Below are 18,396 nucleotides of genomic sequence, written 5' to 3'. Positions count from 1 at the left end.
TATTCAAATACTTCATTAAGCGTTGAACGGAAATCACTAACTGTAGAATAATTGGGAATATTTGAACTTTGTTTTCTTTTCGTTTTTAAAGTGAAAAATGCTCATTATTCGAAATAATAGATATACACAATTTCTGCTATTTATGTGTATGAGACTTTTGATTCATCTGGAATAATTTGCTTAGAGATCTTATAATTGTGCATGATTTGCATATTGTAATGCCTTTTCTAGAATATTTTATGTAGAAATATCTTGTCAATACATATGAAGTGTTTATCACTCAAGTTATGAATAAAAATGAATGACTTAATTAAGATATCCTCTTGAAAATAAGTTGTTATTCAAATACCTTCATTAAAGAGCATTCGGTAAAGATATATATATATTATAAATAATAATCCCGGAAATATTATTGGTTTCCTAATTATTTTAATAACGCAATATTTTAGAGTCTATCATAATCAAAGGGTCTATATATCATTTATAAGTTATCCCAAAGATATTTTCTCTGAATATTATCGAATTGAATATCGATGCATGAAATAGAAGAGATCTTCTTCAGAATTAAAATTTTTTTATTATACTGTAAATATGTTTCCTTAAAACTTAGTTCCCTTCAAATCGTAAAATACGAACGAGTATTTCAAAATGTAATCTTAGTAAATTATATATGCTGGTCAAAAATTGTATGAATGACTGAAATTTCATTTAATTAGTAATATATATTTATACATTCAAATTTTATTAGTATTGCATTCCTGACATAATACGCAAACAAAAGTGCGAAACCTAAAAATACTAATAAGTATCTTTATTTCATTCACTATTTGGAGCCGTATCGCTGTCTTTTTAATTTACTTTCCTTTATAGAATTTTATAGCTCTACATAAAGTTTTCACAATTATTTCTTAATTTCATTTTCCTTTAGAATAGGAAAGGAAATATTTCCGATTCACTGTAAAATATTATTTTTATTCGCAGTCATATTAATACCCTCACGATTATTCATGCATTAATATAATTCCCTAGTAAATTCAAAATTTCGTTGAAATTTAGAACCTCTGTATAATATTGAAATATGGTTGCTATTCTAATTAAAGCTCATTTACCTTTGACTTTTCTGGTTCTGTTTGTAGAAACTGGATTAAACAAATTTCCGGCAGTGACATTTTTTATTCACATGGAAAACGCACATTTATTAATGTCTTAAAAATTTAGTATTTATTAATAAGTGTAGAAACTAATGCAGTTTCTCTGATTTTTTAAAATATTTGAATGCATGTTTTAAAAGTTCTAGTTTAATGGTTCTTAATATTTAACCTAAAACTTGTTGAACTTCGTACTCGAACTTCTACACTTCGATTATCCGCCCTGAGAGTATCAATTTTGACGTCGACTGACACAACTTGGAAAGTTAATAAACGTGAAGGATTAAAGAACGTTTAGAGTGTGAGTTTCTTTAGATGGTAATAACTAAAATAAACCTCCCATTACTTCCAAACGTAAGTCAGTATAAACGGAAATATAAATCACCTTGTTGTCCGCCACTTCCTGGTCCTTGTTGTCCTGCTCCTGGTCCATAGCCTCCAGCGGCTGCTGCTGCGGCGGCTGCACTTGGTCCGTAAGGTCCTTGACCACCAGGTCCTTGTTGTCCACCACTTCCTGGTCCTTGACTTCCAGGTCCTTGTTGTCCAGCTCCTGGTCCGTATCCTCCAGCGGCTGCTGCTGCGGCGGATGCACCTGGTCCGTATGGTCCTTGTCCACCTGGTCCTTGTTGACCGGCACCTCCTGGTCCTTGGGATCCGGGTCCTTGTTGTCCGGCTCCACCTGGGCCTTGTTGTCCAGCTCCTGGTCCATATCCTCCAGCGGCTGCTGCTGCGGCAGCTGCACTTGGTCCATATGGTCCTTGACCACCAGGACCTTGCTGTCCGCCACTTCCTGGTCCTTGACTTCCAGGTCCTTGTTGTCCAGCTCCTGGTCCGTATCCTACAGCGGCTGCTGCTGCGGCAGATGCACCTGGTCCGTATGGTCCTTGACTGCCAGGACCTTGTTGGCCGGCACCTCCTGGTCCTTGCTGTCCAGATCCGTATGGTCCTTGGCCTCCTGGACCTTTATCAAATTTTGAGATATATTTTTTATTCTCTATTTCAAAATTGATGCAAAAGAGAAGTGCTTATTATTTAAAAGCTATTATTCATTATTTTTAGGAATTAGAATTAATAATTCAGATTGATGATTTCATATAATATTTCTAGGAAGTCGCAGACTTGAATAAGGAAACATTTCTTTCTTTCACAATAGAAAACGCGTGAATTTATGTTGGATATTTTTCAGTACTTTTATATGAAAAATCCTTGTCCGATTTTCCATATTCAAATACTTCATTAAGCGTTGAACGGAAATCACTAACTGTAGAATAATTGGGAATATTTGAACTTTGTTTTCTTTTCGTTTTTAAAGTGAAAAATGCTCATTATTCGAAATAATAGATATACACAATTTCTGCTATTTATGTGTATGAGACTTTTGATTCATCTGGAATAATTTGCTTAGAGATCTTATAATTGTGCATGATTTGCATATTGTAATGCCTTTTCTAGAATATTTTATGTAGAAATATCTTGTCAATACATATGAAGTGTTTATCACTCAAGTTATGAATAAAAATGAATGACTTAATTAAGATATCCTCTTGAAAATAAGTTGTTATTCAAATACCTTCATTAAAGAGCATTCGGTAAAGATATATATATATTATAAATAATAATCCCGGAAATATTATTGGTTTCCTAATTATTTTAATAACGCAATATTTTAGAGTCTATCATAATCAAAGGGTCTATATATCATTTATAAGTTATCCCAAAGATATTTTCTCTGAATATTATCGAATTGAATATCGATGCATGAAATAGAAGAGATCTTCTTCAGAATTAAAATTTTTTTATTATACTGTAAATATGTTTCCTTAAAACTTAGTTCCCTTCAAATCGTAAAATACGAACGAGTATTTCAAAATGTAATCTTAGTAAATTATATATGCTGGTCAAAAATTGTATGAATGACTGAAATTTCATTTAATTAGTAATATATATTTATACATTCAAATTTTATTAGTATTGCATTCCTGACATAATACGCAAACAAAAGTGCGAAACCTAAAAATACTAATAAGTATCTTTATTTCATTCACTATTTGGAGCCGTATCGCTGTCTTTTTAATTTACTTTCCTTTATAGAATTTTATAGCTCTACATAAAGTTTTCACAATTATTTCTTAATTTCATTTTCCTTTAGAATAGGAAAGGAAATATTTCCGATTCACTGTAAAATATTATTTTTATTCGCAGTCATATTAATACCCTCACGATTATTCATGCATTAATATAATTCCCTAGTAAATTCAAAATTTCGTTGAAATTTAGAACCTCTGTATAATATTGAAATATGGTTGCTATTCTAATTAAAGCTCATTTACCTTTGACTTTTCTGGTTCTGTTTGTAGAAACTGGATTAAACAAATTTCCGGCAGTGACATTTTTTATTCACATGGAAAACGCACATTTATTAATGTCTTAAAAATTTAGTATTTATTAATAAGTGTAGAAACTAATGCAGTTTCTCTGATTTTTTAAAATATTTGAATGCATGTTTTAAAAGTTCTAGTTTAATGGTTCTTAATATTTAACCTAAAACTTGTTGAACTTCGTACTCGAACTTCTACACTTCGATTATCCGCCCTGAGAGTATCAATTTTGACGTCGACTGACACAACTTGGAAAGTTAATAAACGTGAAGGATTAAAGAACGTTTAGAGTGTGAGTTTCTTTAGATGGTAATAACTAAAATAAACCTCCCATTACTTCCAAACGTAAGTCAGTATAAACGGAAATATAAATCACCTTGTTGTCCGCCACTTCCTGGTCCTTGTTGTCCTGCTCCTGGTCCATAGCCTCCAGCGGCTGCTGCTGCGGCGGCTGCACTTGGTCCGTAAGGTCCTTGACCACCAGGTCCTTGTTGTCCACCACTTCCTGGTCCTTGACTTCCAGGTCCTTGTTGTCCAGCTCCTGGTCCGTATCCTCCAGCGGCTGCTGCTGCGGCGGATGCACCTGGTCCGTATGGTCCTTGTCCACCTGGTCCTTGTTGACCGGCACCTCCTGGTCCTTGGGATCCGGGTCCTTGTTGTCCGGCTCCACCTGGGCCTTGTTGTCCAGCTCCTGGTCCATATCCTCCAGCGGCTGCTGCTGCGGCAGCTGCACTTGGTCCATATGGTCCTTGACCACCAGGACCTTGCTGTCCGCCACTTCCTGGTCCTTGACTTCCAGGTCCTTGTTGTCCAGCTCCTGGTCCGTATCCTACAGCGGCTGCTGCTGCGGCAGATGCACCTGGTCCGTATGGTCCTTGACTGCCAGGACCTTGTTGGCCGGCACCTCCTGGTCCTTGCTGTCCAGATCCGTATGGTCCTTGGCCTCCTGGACCTTTATCAAATTTTGAGATATATTTTTTATTCTCTATTTCAAAATTGATGCAAAAGAGAAGTGCTTATTATTTAAAAGCTATTATTCATTATTTTTAGGAATTAGAATTAATAATTCAGATTGATGATTTCATATAATATTTGTAGGAAGTCGCAGACTTGAATAAGGAAACATTTCTTTCTTTCACAATAGAAAACGCGTGAATTTATGTTGGATATTTTTCAGTACTTTTATATGAAAAATCCTTGTCCGATTTTCCATATTCAAATACTTCATTAAGCGTTGAACGGAAATCACTAACTGTAGAATAATTGGGAATATTTGAACTTTGTTTTCTTTTCGTTTTTAAAGTGAAAAATGCTCATTATTCGAAATAATAGATATACACAATTTCTGCTATTTATGTGTATGAGACTTTTGATTCATCTGGAATAATTTGCTTAGAGATCTTATAATTGTGCATGATTTGCATATTGTAATGCCTTTTCTAGAATATTTTATGTAGAAATATCTTGTCAATACATATGAAGTGTTTATCACTCAAGTTATGAATAAAAATGAATGACTTAATTAAGATATCCTCTTGAAAATAAGTTGTTATTCAAATACCTTCATTAAAGAGCATTCGGTAAAGATATATATATATTATAAATAATAATCCCGGAAATATTATTGGTTTCCTAATTATTTTAATAACGCAATATTTTAGAGTCTATGATAATCAAAGGGTCTATATATCATTTATAAGTTATCCCAAAGATATTTTCTCTGAATATTATCGAATTGAATATCGATGCATGAAATAGAAGAGATCTTCTTCAGAATTAAAATTTTTTTATTATACTGTAAATATGTTTCCTTAAAACTTAGTTCCCTTCAAATCGTAAAATACGAACGAGTATTTCAAAATGTAATCTTAGTAAATTATATATGCTGGTCAAAAATTGTATGAATGACTGAAATTTCATTTAATTAGTAATATATATTTATACATTCAAATTTTATTAGTATTGCATTCCTGACATAATACGCAAACAAAAGTGCGAAACCTAAAACTACTAATAAGTATCTTTATTTCATTCACTATTTGGAGCCGTATCGCTGTCTTTTTAATTTACTTTCCTTTATAGAATTTTATAGCTCTACATAAAGTTTTCACAATTATTTCTTAATTTCATTTTCCTTTAGAATAGGAAAGGAAATATTTCCGATTCACTGTAAAATATTATTTTTATTCGCAGTCATATTAATACCCTCACGATTATTCATGCATTAATATAATTCCCTAGTAAATTCAAAATTTCGTTGAAATTTAGAACCTCTGTATAATATTGAAATATGGTTGCTATTCTAATTAAAGCTCATTTACCTTTGACTTTTCTGGTTCTGTTTGTAGAAACTGGATTAAACAAATTTCCGGCAGTGACATTTTTTTTCACATGGAAAACGCACATTTATTAATGTCTTAAAAATTTAGTATTTATTAATAAGTGTAGAAACAAATGCAGTTTCTCTGATTTTTTAAAATATTTGAATGCATGTTTTAAAAGTTCTAGTTTAATGGTTCTTAATATTTAACCTAAAACTTGTTGAACTTCGTACTCGAACTTCTACACTTCGATTATCCGCCCTGAGAGTATCAATTTTGACGTCGACTGACACAACTTGGAAAGTTAATAAACGTGAAGGATTAAAGAACGTTTAGAGTGTGAGTTTCTTTAGATGGTAATAACTAAAATAAACCTCCCATTACTTCCAAACGTAAGTCAGTATAAACGGAAATATAAATCACCTTGTTGTCCGCCACTTCCTGGTCCTTGTTGTCCTGCTCCTGGTCCATAGCCTCCAGCGGCTGCTGCTGCGGCGGCTGCACTTGGTCCGTAAGGTCCTTGACCACCAGGTCCTTGTTGTCCACCACTTCCTGGTCCTTGACTTCCAGGTCCTTGTTGTCCAGCTCCAGGTCCATAGCCTCCAGCGGCTGCTGCTGCGGCGGCTGCACTTGGTCCATAAGGTCCTTGACCACCAGGTCCTTGTTGTCCACCACTTCCTGGTCCTTGACTTCCAGGTCCTTGTTGTCCAGCTCCTGGTCCATAGCCTCCAGTGGCTGCTGCTGCGGCGGCTGCACTTGGTCCATAAGGTCCTTGACCACCAGGTCCCTGTTGTCCACCACTTCCTGGTCCTTGACTTCCAGGTCCTTGTTGTCCAGCCCCTGGTCCATATCCTCCAGCGGCTGCTGCTGCGGCGGCTGCACTTTGTCCATAAGGTCCTTGTTGTCCACCACTTCCTGGTCCTTGACTTCCAGGTCCTTGTTGTCCAGCTCCTGGTCCGTATCCTCCAGCGGCTGCTGCTGCGGCGGATGCACCTGGTCCGTATGGTCCTTGTCCACCTGGTCCTTGTTGACCGGCACCTCCTGGTCCTTGGGATCCGGGTCCTTGTTGTCCGGCTCCACCTGGGCCTTGTTGTCCAGCTCCTGGTCCATATCCTCCAGCGGCTGCTGCTGCGGCAGCTGCACTTGGTCCATATGGTCCTTGACCACCAGGACCTTGCTGTCCGCCACTTCCTGGTCCTTGACTTCCAGGTCCTTGTTGTCCAGCTCCTGGTCCGTATCCTACAGCGGCTGCTGCTGCGGCAGATGCACCTGGTCCGTATGGTCCTTGACTGCCAGGACCTTGTTGGCCGGCACCTCCTGGTCCTTGCTGTCCAGATCCGTATGGTCCTTGGCCTCCTGGACCTTTATCAAATTTTGAGATATATTTTTTATTCTCTATTTCAAAATTGATGCAAAAGAGAAGTGCTTATTATTTAAAAGCTATTATTCATTATTTTTAGGAATTAGAATTAATAATTCAGATTGATGATTTCATATAATATTTCTAGGAAGTCGCAGACTTGAATATGGAAACATTTCTTTCTTTCACAATAGAAAACGCGTGAATTTATGTTGGATATTTTTCAGTACTTTTATATGAAAAATCCTTGTCCGATTTTCCATATTCAAATACTTCATTAAGCGTTGAACGGAAATCACTAACTGTAGAATAATTGGGAATATTTGAACTTTGTTTTCTTTTCGTTTTTAAAGTGAAAAATGCTCATTATTCGAAATAATAGATATACACAATTTCTGCTATTTATGTGTATGAGACTTTTGATTCATCTGGAATAATTTGCTTAGAGATCTTATAATTGTGCATGATTTGCATATTGTAATGCCTTTTCTAGAATATTTTATGTAGAAATATCTTGTCAATACATATGAAGTGTTTATCACTCAAGTTATGAATAAAAATGAATGACTTAATTAAGATATCCTCTTGAAAATAAGTTGTTATTCAAATACCTTCATTAAAGAGCATTCGGTAAAGATATATATATATATTATAAATAATAATCCCGGAAATATTATTGGTTTCCTAATTATTTTAATAACGCAATATTTTAGAGTCTATCATAATCAAAGGGTCTATATATCATTTATAAGTTATCCCAAAGATATTTTCTCTGAATATTATCGAATTGAATATCGATGCCTGAAATAGAAGAGATCTTCTTCAGAATTAAAATTTTTTTATTATACTGTAAATATGTTTCCTTAAAACTTAGTTCCCTTCAAATCGTAAAATACGAACGAGTATTTCAAAATGTAATCTTAGTAAATTATATATGCTGGTCAAAAATTGTATGAATGACTGAAATTTCATTTAATTAGTAATATATATTTATACATTCAAATTTTATTAGTATTGCATTCCTGACATAATACGCAAACAAAAGTGCGAAACCTAAAACTACTAATAAGTATCTTTATTTCATTCACTATTTGGAGCCGTATCGCTGTCTTTTTAATTTACTTTCCTTTATAGAATTTTATAGCTCTACATAAAGTTTTCACAATTATTTCTTAATTTCATTTTCCTTTAGAATAGGAAAGGAAATATTTCCGATTCACTGTAAAATATTATTTTTATTCGCAGTCATATTAATACCCTCACGATTATTCATGCATTAATATAATTCCCTAGTAAATTCAAAATTTCGTTGAAATTTAGAACCTCTGTATAATATTGAAATATGGTTGCTATTTTAATTAAAGCTCATTTACCTTTGACTTTTCTGGTTCTGTTTGTAGAAACTGGATTAAACAAATTTCCGGCAGTGACATTTTTTATTCACATGGAAAACGCACATTTATTAATGTCTTAAAAATTTAGTATTTATTAATAAGTGTAGAAACTAATGCACTTTCTCTGATTTTTTAAAATATTTGAATGCATGTTTTAAAAGTTCTAGTTTAATGGTTCTTAATATTTAACCTAAAACTTGTTGAACTTCGTACTCGAACTTCTACACTTCGATTATCCGCCCTGAGAGTATCAATTTTGACGTCGACTGACACAACTTGGAAAGTTAATAAACGTGAAGGATTAAAGAACGTTTAGAGTGTGAGTTTCTTTAGATGGTAATAACTAAAATAAACCTCCCATTACTTCCAAACGTAAGTCAGTATAAACGGAAATATAAATCACCTTGTTGTCCGCCACTTCCTGGTCCTTGTTGTCCTGCTCCTGGTCCATAGCCTCCAGCGGCTGCTGCTGCGGCGGCTGCACTTGGTCCGTAAGGTCCTTGACCACCAGGTCCTTGTTGTCCACCACTTCCTGGTCCTTGACTTCCAGGTCCTTGTTGTCCAGCTCCAGGTCCATAGCCTCCAGCGGCTGCTGCTGCGGCGGCTGCACTTGGTCCATAAGGTCCTTGACCACCAGGTCCTTGTTGTCCACCACTTCCTGGTCCTTGACTTCCAGGTCCTTGTTGTCCAGCTCCTGGTCCATAGCCTCCAGTGGCTGCTGCTGCGGCGGCTGCACTTGGTCCATAAGGTCCTTGACCACCAGGTCCCTGTTGTCCACCACTTCCTGGTCCTTGACTTCCAGGTCCTTGTTGTCCAGCCCCTGGTCCATATCCTCCAGCGGCTGCTGCTGCGGCGGCTGCACTTTGTCCATAAGGTCCTTGTTGTCCACCACTTCCTGGTCCTTGACTTCCAGGTCCTTGTTGTCCAGCTCCTGGTCCGTATCCTCCAGCGGCTGCTGCTGCGGCGGATGCACCTGGTCCGTATGGTCCTTGTCCACCTGGTCCTTGTTGACCGGCACCTCCTGGTCCTTGGGATCCGGGTCCTTGTTGTCCGGCTCCACCTGGGCCTTGTTGTCCAGCTCCTGGTCCATATCCTCCAGCGGCTGCTGCTGCGGCAGCTGCACTTGGTCCATATGGTCCTTGACCACCAGGACCTTGCTGTCCGCCACTTCCTGGTCCTTGACTTCCAGGTCCTTGTTGTCCAGCTCCTGGTCCGTATCCTACAGCGGCTGCTGCTGCGGCAGATGCACCTGGTCCGTATGGTCCTTGACTGCCAGGACCTTGTTGGCCGGCACCTCCTGGTCCTTGCTGTCCAGATCCGTATGGTCCTTGGCCTCCTGGACCTTTATCAAATTTTGAGATATATTTTTTATTCTCTATTTCAAAATTGATGCAAAAGAGAAGTGCTTATTATTTAAAAGCTATTATTCATTATTTTTAGGAATTAGAATTAATAATTCAGATTGATGATTTCATATAATATTTCTAGGAAGTCGCAGACTTGAATATGGAAACATTTCTTTCTTTCACAATAGAAAACGCGTGAATTTATGTTGGATATTTTTCAGTACTTTTATATGAAAAATCCTTGTCCGATTTTCCATATTCAAATACTTCATTAAGCGTTGAACGGAAATCACTAACTGTAGAATAATTGGGAATATTTGAACTTTGTTTTCTTTTCGTTTTTAAAGTGAAAAATGCTCATTATTCGAAATAATAGATATACACAATTTCTGCTATTTATGTGTATGAGACTTTTGATTCATCTGGAATAATTTGCTTAGAGATCTTATAATTGTGCATGATTTGCATATTGTAATGCCTTTTCTAGAATATTTTATGTAGAAATATCTTGTCAATACATATGAAGTGTTTATCACTCAAGTTATGAATAAAAATGAATGACTTAATTAAGATATCCTCTTGAAAATAAGTTGTTATTCAAATACCTTCATTAAAGAGCATTCGGTAAAGATATATATATATATTATAAATAATAATCCCGGAAATATTATTGGTTTCCTAATTATTTTAATAACGCAATATTTTAGAGTCTATCATAATCAAAGGGTCTATATATCATTTATAAGTTATCCCAAAGATATTTTCTCTGAATATTATCGAATTGAATATCGATGCCTGAAATAGAAGAGATCTTCTTCAGAATTAAAATTTTTTTATTATACTGTAAATATGTTTCCTTAAAACTTAGTTCCCTTCAAATCGTAAAATACGAACGAGTATTTCAAAATGTAATCTTAGTAAATTATATATGCTGGTCAAAAATTGTATGAATGACTGAAATTTCATTTAATTAGTAATATATATTTATACATTCAAATTTTATTAGTATTGCATTCCTGACATAATACGCAAACAAAAGTGCGAAACCTAAAACTACTAATAAGTATCTTTATTTCATTCACTATTTGGAGCCGTATCGCTGTCTTTTTAATTTACTTTCCTTTATAGAATTTTATAGCTCTACATAAAGTTTTCACAATTATTTCTTAATTTCATTTTCCTTTAGAATAGGAAAGGAAATATTTCCGATTCACTGTAAAATATTATTTTTATTCGCAGTCATATTAATACCCTCACGATTATTCATGCATTAATATAATTCCCTAGTAAATTCAAAATTTCGTTGAAATTTAGAACCTCTGTATAATATTGAAATATGGTTGCTATTTTAATTAAAGCTCATTTACCTTTGACTTTTCTGGTTCTGTTTGTAGAAACTGGATTAAACAAATTTCCGGCAGTGACATTTTTTATTCACATGGAAAACGCACATTTATTAATGTCTTAAAAATTTAGTATTTATTAATAAGTGTAGAAACTAATGCACTTTCTCTGATTTTTTAAAATATTTGAATGCATGTTTTAAAAGTTCTAGTTTAATGGTTCTTAATATTTAACCTAAAACTTGTTGAACTTCGTACTCGAACTTCTACACTTATCCGCCCTGAGAGTATCAATTTTGACGTCGACTGACACAACTTGGAAAGTTAATAAACGTGAAGGATTAAAGAACGTTTAGAGTGTGAGTTTCTTTAGATGGTAATAACTAAAATAAACCTCCCATTACTTCCAAACGTAAGTCAGTATAAACGGAAATATAAATCACCTTGTTGTCCGCCACTTCCTGGTCCTTGTTGTCCTGCTCCTGGTCCATAGCCTCCAGCGGCTGCTGCTGCGGCGGCTGCACTTGGTCCGTAAAGTCCTTGACCACCAGGTCCTTGTTGTCCACCACTTCCTGGTCCTTGACTTCCAGGTCCTTGTTGTCCAGCTCCAGGTCCATAGCCTCCAGCGGCTGCTGCTGCGGCGGCTGCACTTGGTCCATAAGGTCCTTGACCACCAGGTCCTTGTTGTCCACCACTTCCTGGTCCTTGACTTCCAGGTCCTAGTTGTCCAGCTCCTGGTCCGTATCCTCCAGCGGCTGCTGCTGCGGCGGATGCACCTGGTCCGTATGGTCCTTGTCCACCTGGTCCTTGTTGACCGGCACCTCCTGGTCCTTGGGATCCGGGTCCTTGTTGTCCGGCTCCACCTGGGCCTTGTTGTCCAGCTCCTGGTCCATATCCTCCAGCGGCAGCTGCTGCGGCAGCTGCACTTGGTCCATATGGTCCTTGACCACCAGGACCTTGCTGTCCGCCACTTCCTGGTCCTTGACTTCCAGGTCCTTGTTGTCCAGCTCCTGGTCCGTATCCTACAGCGGCTGCTGCTGCGGCAGATGCACCTGGTCCGTATGGTCCTTGACTGCCAGGACCTTGTTGGCCGGCACCTCCTGGTCCTTGCTGTCCAGATCCGTATGGTCCTTGGCCTCCTGGACCTTTATCAAATTTTGAGATATATTTTTTATTCTCTATTTCAAAATTGATGCAAAAGAGAAGTGCTTATTATTTAAAAGCTATTATTCATTATTTTTAGGAATTAGAATTAATAATTCAGATTGATAATTTCATATAATATTTCTAGGAAGTCGCAGACTTGAATATGGAAACATTTCTTTCTTTCACAATAGAAAACGCGTGAATTTACGTTGGAAATTTTTCAGTACTTTTATATGAAAAATCCTTGTCCGATTTTCCATATTCAAATACTTCATTAAGCGTTGAACGGAAATCACTAACTGTATAATAATTGGGAATATTTGAACTTTGTTTTCTTTTCGTTTTTAAAGTGAAAAATGCTCATTATTCGAAATAATAGATATACACAATTTCTGCTATTTATGTGTATGAGACTTTTGATTCATCTGGAATAATTTGCTTAGAGATCTTATAATTGTGCATGATTTGCATATTGTAATGCCTTTTCTAGAATATTTTATGTAGAAATATCTTGTCAATACATATGAAGTGTTTATCACTCAAGTTATGAATAAAAATGAATGACTTAATTAAGATATCCTCTTGAAAATAAGTTGTTATTCAAATACCTTCATTAAAGAGCATTCGGTAAAGATATATATATATATATATATATATATATATATATATATATATATATATATATATATATATATATATATATATATATATATATATATATATATATATATATATTATAAATAATAATCCCGGAAATATTATTGGTTTCCTAATTATTTTAATAAAGCAATATTTTAGAGTCTATCATAATCAAAGGGTCTATATATCATTTATAAGTTATCCCAAAGATATTTTCTCTGAATATTATCGAATTGAATATCGATGCATGAAATAGAAGAGATCTTCTTCAGAATTAAAATTTTTTTATTATACTGTAAATATGTTTCCTTAAAACTTAGTTCCGTTCAAATCGTAAAATACGAACGAGTATTTCGAAATGTAATCTTAGTAAATTATATATGCTGGTCAGAAATTGTATGAATTACTGAAATTTCATTTAATTAGTAATATATATTTATACATTAAATTTTTTTAGTATTGCATTCCTGACATAATACGCAAACAAAAGTGCGAAACCTAAAACTACTAATAAGTATCTGTATTTCATTCGCTATTTGGAGCTGTATCGCTGTCTTTTTAATTTACTTTCCTTTATAGAATTTTATAGCTCCACATAAAGTTTTCACAATTATTTCTTAATTTTATTTTCCTTTAGAATAGGAAAGGAAATATTTCCGATTCACTGTAAAATATTATTTTTATTCGCAGTCATATTAATACCCTCACGATTATTCATGCATTAATATAATTCCCTAGTAAATTCAAAATTTCGTTGAAATTTAGAACCTCTGTATATTATTGAAATATGGTTGCTATTTTAATTAAAGCTCATTTACCTTTGACTTTTCTGGTTCTGTTTGTAGAAACTGGATTAAACAAATTTCCGGCAGTGATATTTTTTATTCACATGGAAAACGCACATTTATTAATGTCTTAAAAATTTAGTATTTATTAATAAGTGTAGAAACTAATGCAGTTTCTCTGATTTTTTAAAATATTTGAATGCATGTTTTAAAAGTTCTAGTTTAATGGTTCTTAATATTTAACCTAAAACTTGTTGAACTTCGTACTCGAACTTCTACACTTCGATTATCCGCCCTGAGAGTATCAATTTTGACGTCGACTGACACAACTTGGAAAGTTAATAAACGTGAAGGATTAAAGAACGTTTAGAGTGTGAGTTTCTTTAGATGGTAATAACTAAAATAAACCTCCCATTACTTCCAAACGTAAGTCAGTATAAACGGAAATATAAATCACCTTGTTGTCCGCCACTTCCTGGTCCTTGTTGTCCTGCTCCTGGTCCATAGCCTCCAGCGGCTGCTGCTGCGGCGGCTGCACTTGGTCCGTAAGGTCCTTGACCACCAGGTCCTTGTTGTCCACCACTTCCTGGTCCTTGACTTCCAGGTCCTTGTTGTCCAGCTCCAGGTCCATAGCCTCCAGCGGCTGCTGCTGCGGCGGCTGCACTTGGTCCATAAGGTCCTTGACCACCAGGTCCTTGTTGTCCACCACTTCCTGGTCCTTGACTTCCAGGTCCTTGTTGTCCAGCTCCAGGTCCATAGCCTCCAGCGGCTGCTGCTGCGGCGGCTGCACTTGGTCCGTAAGGTCCTTGACCACCAGGTCCTTGTTGTCCACCACTTCCTGGTCCTTGACTTCCTGGTCCTTGACTTCCAGGTCCTTGTTGTCCAGCTCCTGGTCCATAGCCTCCAGCGGCTGCAGCTGCGGCGGCTGCACTTGGTCCGTAAGGTCCTTGGCCACCAGGTCCTTGTTGTCCACCACTTCCTGGTCCTTGACTTCCTGGTCCTTGACTTCCAGGTCCTTGACTTCCAGGTCCTTGTTGTCCAGCTCCTGGTCCGTATCCTCCAGCGGCTGCTGCTGCGGCGGATGCACCTGGTCCGTATGGTCCTTGTCCACCTGGTCCTTGTTGACCGGCACCTCCTGGTCCTTGGGATCCGGGTCCTTGTTGTCCTGCTCCACCTGGGCCTTGTTGTCCAGCTCCTGGTCCATATCCTCCAGCGGCTGCTGCTGCGGCAGCTGCACTTGGTCCATATGGTCCTTGACCACCAGGACCTTGCTGTCCGCCACTTCCTGGTCCTTGACTTCCAAGTCCTTGTTGTGCAGCTCCTGGTCCGTATCCTACAGCGGCTGCTGCTGCGGCAGATGCACCTGGTCCGTATGGTCCTTGACTGCCAGGACCTGGTTGGCCGGCACCTCCTGGTCCTTGCTGTCCAGATCCGTATGGTCCTTGGCCTCCTGGACCTTTATCAAATTTTGAGATATATTTTTTATTCTCTATTTCAAAATTGATGCAAAAGAGAAGCGCTTATTATTTAAAAGATATTATTCATTATTTTTAGGAATTAGAATTAATAATTCAGATTGATAATTTCATATAATATTTCTAGGAAGTCGCAGACTTGAATAAGGAAACATTTCTTTCTTTCACAATAGAAAACGCGTCAATTTATGTTGGATATTTTTCAGTACTTTTATATGAAAAATCCTTGTCCGATTTTCCATATTCAAATGCTTCATTAAGCGTTGAACGGAAATCACTTTCTGTAGAATAATTGGGAAAATTTGACCTTTGTTTTCTTTTCGTTTTTAAAGTGAAAAATGCCTATTATTCGAAATAATAGATATACACCATTTCTGCTATTTATGTGTATGAGACTTTTGATTCATCTGGAATAATTTGCTTCGAGATCTTATAATTGTGCATGATTTGCATATTGTAATGCCTTTTCTAGAATATTTTATGTAGAAATATCTTGTCAATACATATGAAGTGTTTATCACTCAAGTTATGAATAAAAATGAATGACTTAATTCAGATATCCTCTTGAAAATAAGTTGTTATTCAAATACCTTCATTAAAGAGCATTCGGTAAAGATATATATATATATATATATATATATATATGTAATGATATTTTAAACTCTTAATTTCAATTTAATTAATTTCTAAGATTTTATCTTAATTTAGCTCATAGTAACTTCATTCTAAAAATATTCTCTTATTTCGTGATACAATTCCACTTTCTCTGCTTAATTAATTCAAGATAAGCTTTATAAAATTTCTTAGTCAGCTAAACGCCGATATTTTCACACGCTCGGCGTGAAGGGGTAAAAAATGTCCAGTAAGCACATTCTTTCTTAAAAGATCCCTGTGTTTCCCTTACACGTGATTGACATACGTCAGAAATCCCTATCAGAATCTTATTAACATATTGGCACTGTGAAGAAATATTTTCCCTGTCAAAATCTAAGGTTATATAAGGCGAGGGATAATTTATTTCGGCCCTTCTTCCCCACTTCGGCTTTTGCACTGCGCTGCGGCGGACGTCTTGTCCACGTCTCTGCTTGTAAATAATTATGCTTTCCCGATGGATATTAAAAAGAATTTTAAAATGTAAAAGGAATCTCTTCACTGTCTTCAAACTGCATCATGCTTCACAACAAATAATATTACATATTAAAAAGCCGACAGGATTCGAAAAATATTACATATTAAAAAAGTCGACAAGGATAGTTGCCTGTGAAAAATTGCCAAATGAACTGAAAGAATTAAAATTAAATCCGCGTGAAAGGAAAATGAATAGTGCAATAGCTCTTCGCCGACGCTCTTCGTTCCGGCCAGCCGTCTACAGTCTCCCGTGGCATGGCTTCGCTGCGTCTTTCCATGTCAACCGATGCAATATCTCCTGCATTCCATAACCTGAGATCTCATCCGACGTTCCTGCTCTGCTATTCAATAGATACCCTTGTACTATTGCTCCATATCGTCATGTGCGTGCTCCTTATATCTTCAAGGATGTGGGTCTCCTTGTCATCATAAAAATTTTCTTGCTCCTTACTTGTGCTGAATAATCCCGCTCTTGACGTCATTTCCATTTTATATCATCACCACAATATAATACTCGCCAGTGGTCTCCAGTGCTAAATTGAATCAACCAGATTTTCAAAATATCACTTGTGTTTTACGTCATCACTAAAATAATAGTCATCTGCCGTAGTCTTCAGTCTCCAGTTCCAGTGCTCAAAATTGCATTTTGTGATTAATTAAAAAAAAAAAAAAGTGATTATTCTTCAAAAAGTGATCAGTGTTTAAAGAAAAAAATCATCCATCAACTGACACAACGAATGAAATTCAAAATTATATTCTGTACTTTTGATCTGATTTTAAATTGCATTTTCTATTATAATACAATTGCAAGTAATCTTTTTATGTTATTATTCAAAATATCATGAGTTATAGTTTAAAATATTGTGTTTTTTAAATTTTTTTCATATCTATTATCCAAAATTTATTCATAATATTATAATATGTTGAATTTGAAATTTATATGCTTACTATTAATAACTAAGAAAAAATGATTTCCCCAATTTAATTAAATTTATCTAACTCAAAGGTTTTTAAAAATTATGTATGCAAACCTTGTGAACGAAAAAAATAACAAACCAAGATTCTTATATACTTAATAATTAATGGCACATGATAATTAGACAAATGTAGTGAATACCTCAGGGGAAATGTTGCACCTCTGACAGTTATTGAGCTGCCGTCTGTTATCACTGTGTCCAAATACTTGTTTTTTACAAAATACAAATATTTTTTTATATTGCATATTTTTTTTTCTTTTCCAAATACTATAAGAGTATTTTGAGTCTTGTGTTTTTGTTAGATTCATTCACAAGTGTTTTGTTTGAACTCTTTGAATTTCACATTTATTATTATTGTCATTTCCAAATGATTTATTTGAAATATATGAATCTTACATTTATTTACATTTCCAAAACTTTTATATGAAACCATTCAATTTTATAAGTATTATTGTCATTTCCAAGAATTTCATTACTTATTTTTGAATTTTATATTTATGGTTTCAGTTCCAAGTGTTTACTATGAAATATTTCAATTTTGCATTATTTTCATATCCAAGTTTTTTACCTGAAGTTTTGAATGTTGTGTTTTTATATCCAGCTAAAATATTTACTTAGAATCATAACTATACTGATATTTCAATTGGGTGAAATCATAACAAGATTTATATTATATTTAATAATTTATTTCTAATTTAATATATTTGTTGAGTCAGATTTCCTAACATTTAAGAATAATATAAGCAAGTCTGTTAGATTATTTTCACCAAATTAAGTGAACTACAAAATAATAACAAGAACATATTTGTGCACTAAATCATTTAAATTTCAATATTTTTTTTATTGCTGATGATTATTAAGATCTTATATACTATTTTCACAAATATAATTCTTTTTATACTTCTAATGTAAAATGATGAATGGGATTTCTGAATTAATGTTTATATAATGTGAAG

General features: G+C 35.3%; 1 protein-coding gene across 1 annotated transcript in view; it reads right to left on the bottom strand.

Moving 5' to 3' along the window:
- The window catches only part of LOC129975418 (uncharacterized PE-PGRS family protein PE_PGRS54-like), a 31,379-nt gene extending 14,434 nt beyond the window's left edge, over positions 1-16,945 (bottom strand). Inside the window, exons 1-16 of the mRNA XM_056088481.1 lie at positions 16,828-16,945; positions 14,318-15,316; positions 12,067-12,435; positions 11,734-11,844; positions 9,725-9,943; positions 9,575-9,682; positions 9,005-9,070; positions 6,991-7,209; positions 6,841-6,948; positions 6,271-6,336; positions 4,260-4,478; positions 4,110-4,217; positions 3,903-3,968; positions 1,891-2,109; positions 1,741-1,848; positions 1,534-1,599 (exon numbers count right to left, since the gene is read on the bottom strand). Of these exons, the coding sequence (XP_055944456.1) occupies positions 1,534-1,599; positions 1,741-1,848; positions 1,891-2,109; positions 3,903-3,968; positions 4,110-4,217; positions 4,260-4,478; positions 6,271-6,336; positions 6,841-6,948; positions 6,991-7,209; positions 9,005-9,070; positions 9,575-9,682; positions 9,725-9,943; positions 11,734-11,844; positions 12,067-12,435; positions 14,318-15,316; positions 16,828-16,945 (3,169 nt within the window). The remainder of the gene's footprint in view (positions 1-1,533; positions 1,600-1,740; positions 1,849-1,890; positions 2,110-3,902; positions 3,969-4,109; positions 4,218-4,259; positions 4,479-6,270; positions 6,337-6,840; positions 6,949-6,990; positions 7,210-9,004; positions 9,071-9,574; positions 9,683-9,724; positions 9,944-11,733; positions 11,845-12,066; positions 12,436-14,317; positions 15,317-16,827) is intronic.
- Positions 16,946-18,396: the final 1,451 nt, after the last annotated feature.

The sequence above is a fragment of the Argiope bruennichi genome, chromosome 7 (assembly GCF_947563725.1).
Source record: "Argiope bruennichi chromosome 7, qqArgBrue1.1, whole genome shotgun sequence".
Lineage (NCBI taxonomy): Eukaryota > Metazoa > Arthropoda > Arachnida > Araneae > Araneidae > Argiope > Argiope bruennichi.
This window is presented reverse-complemented; position numbering and strand designations above follow the sequence as displayed.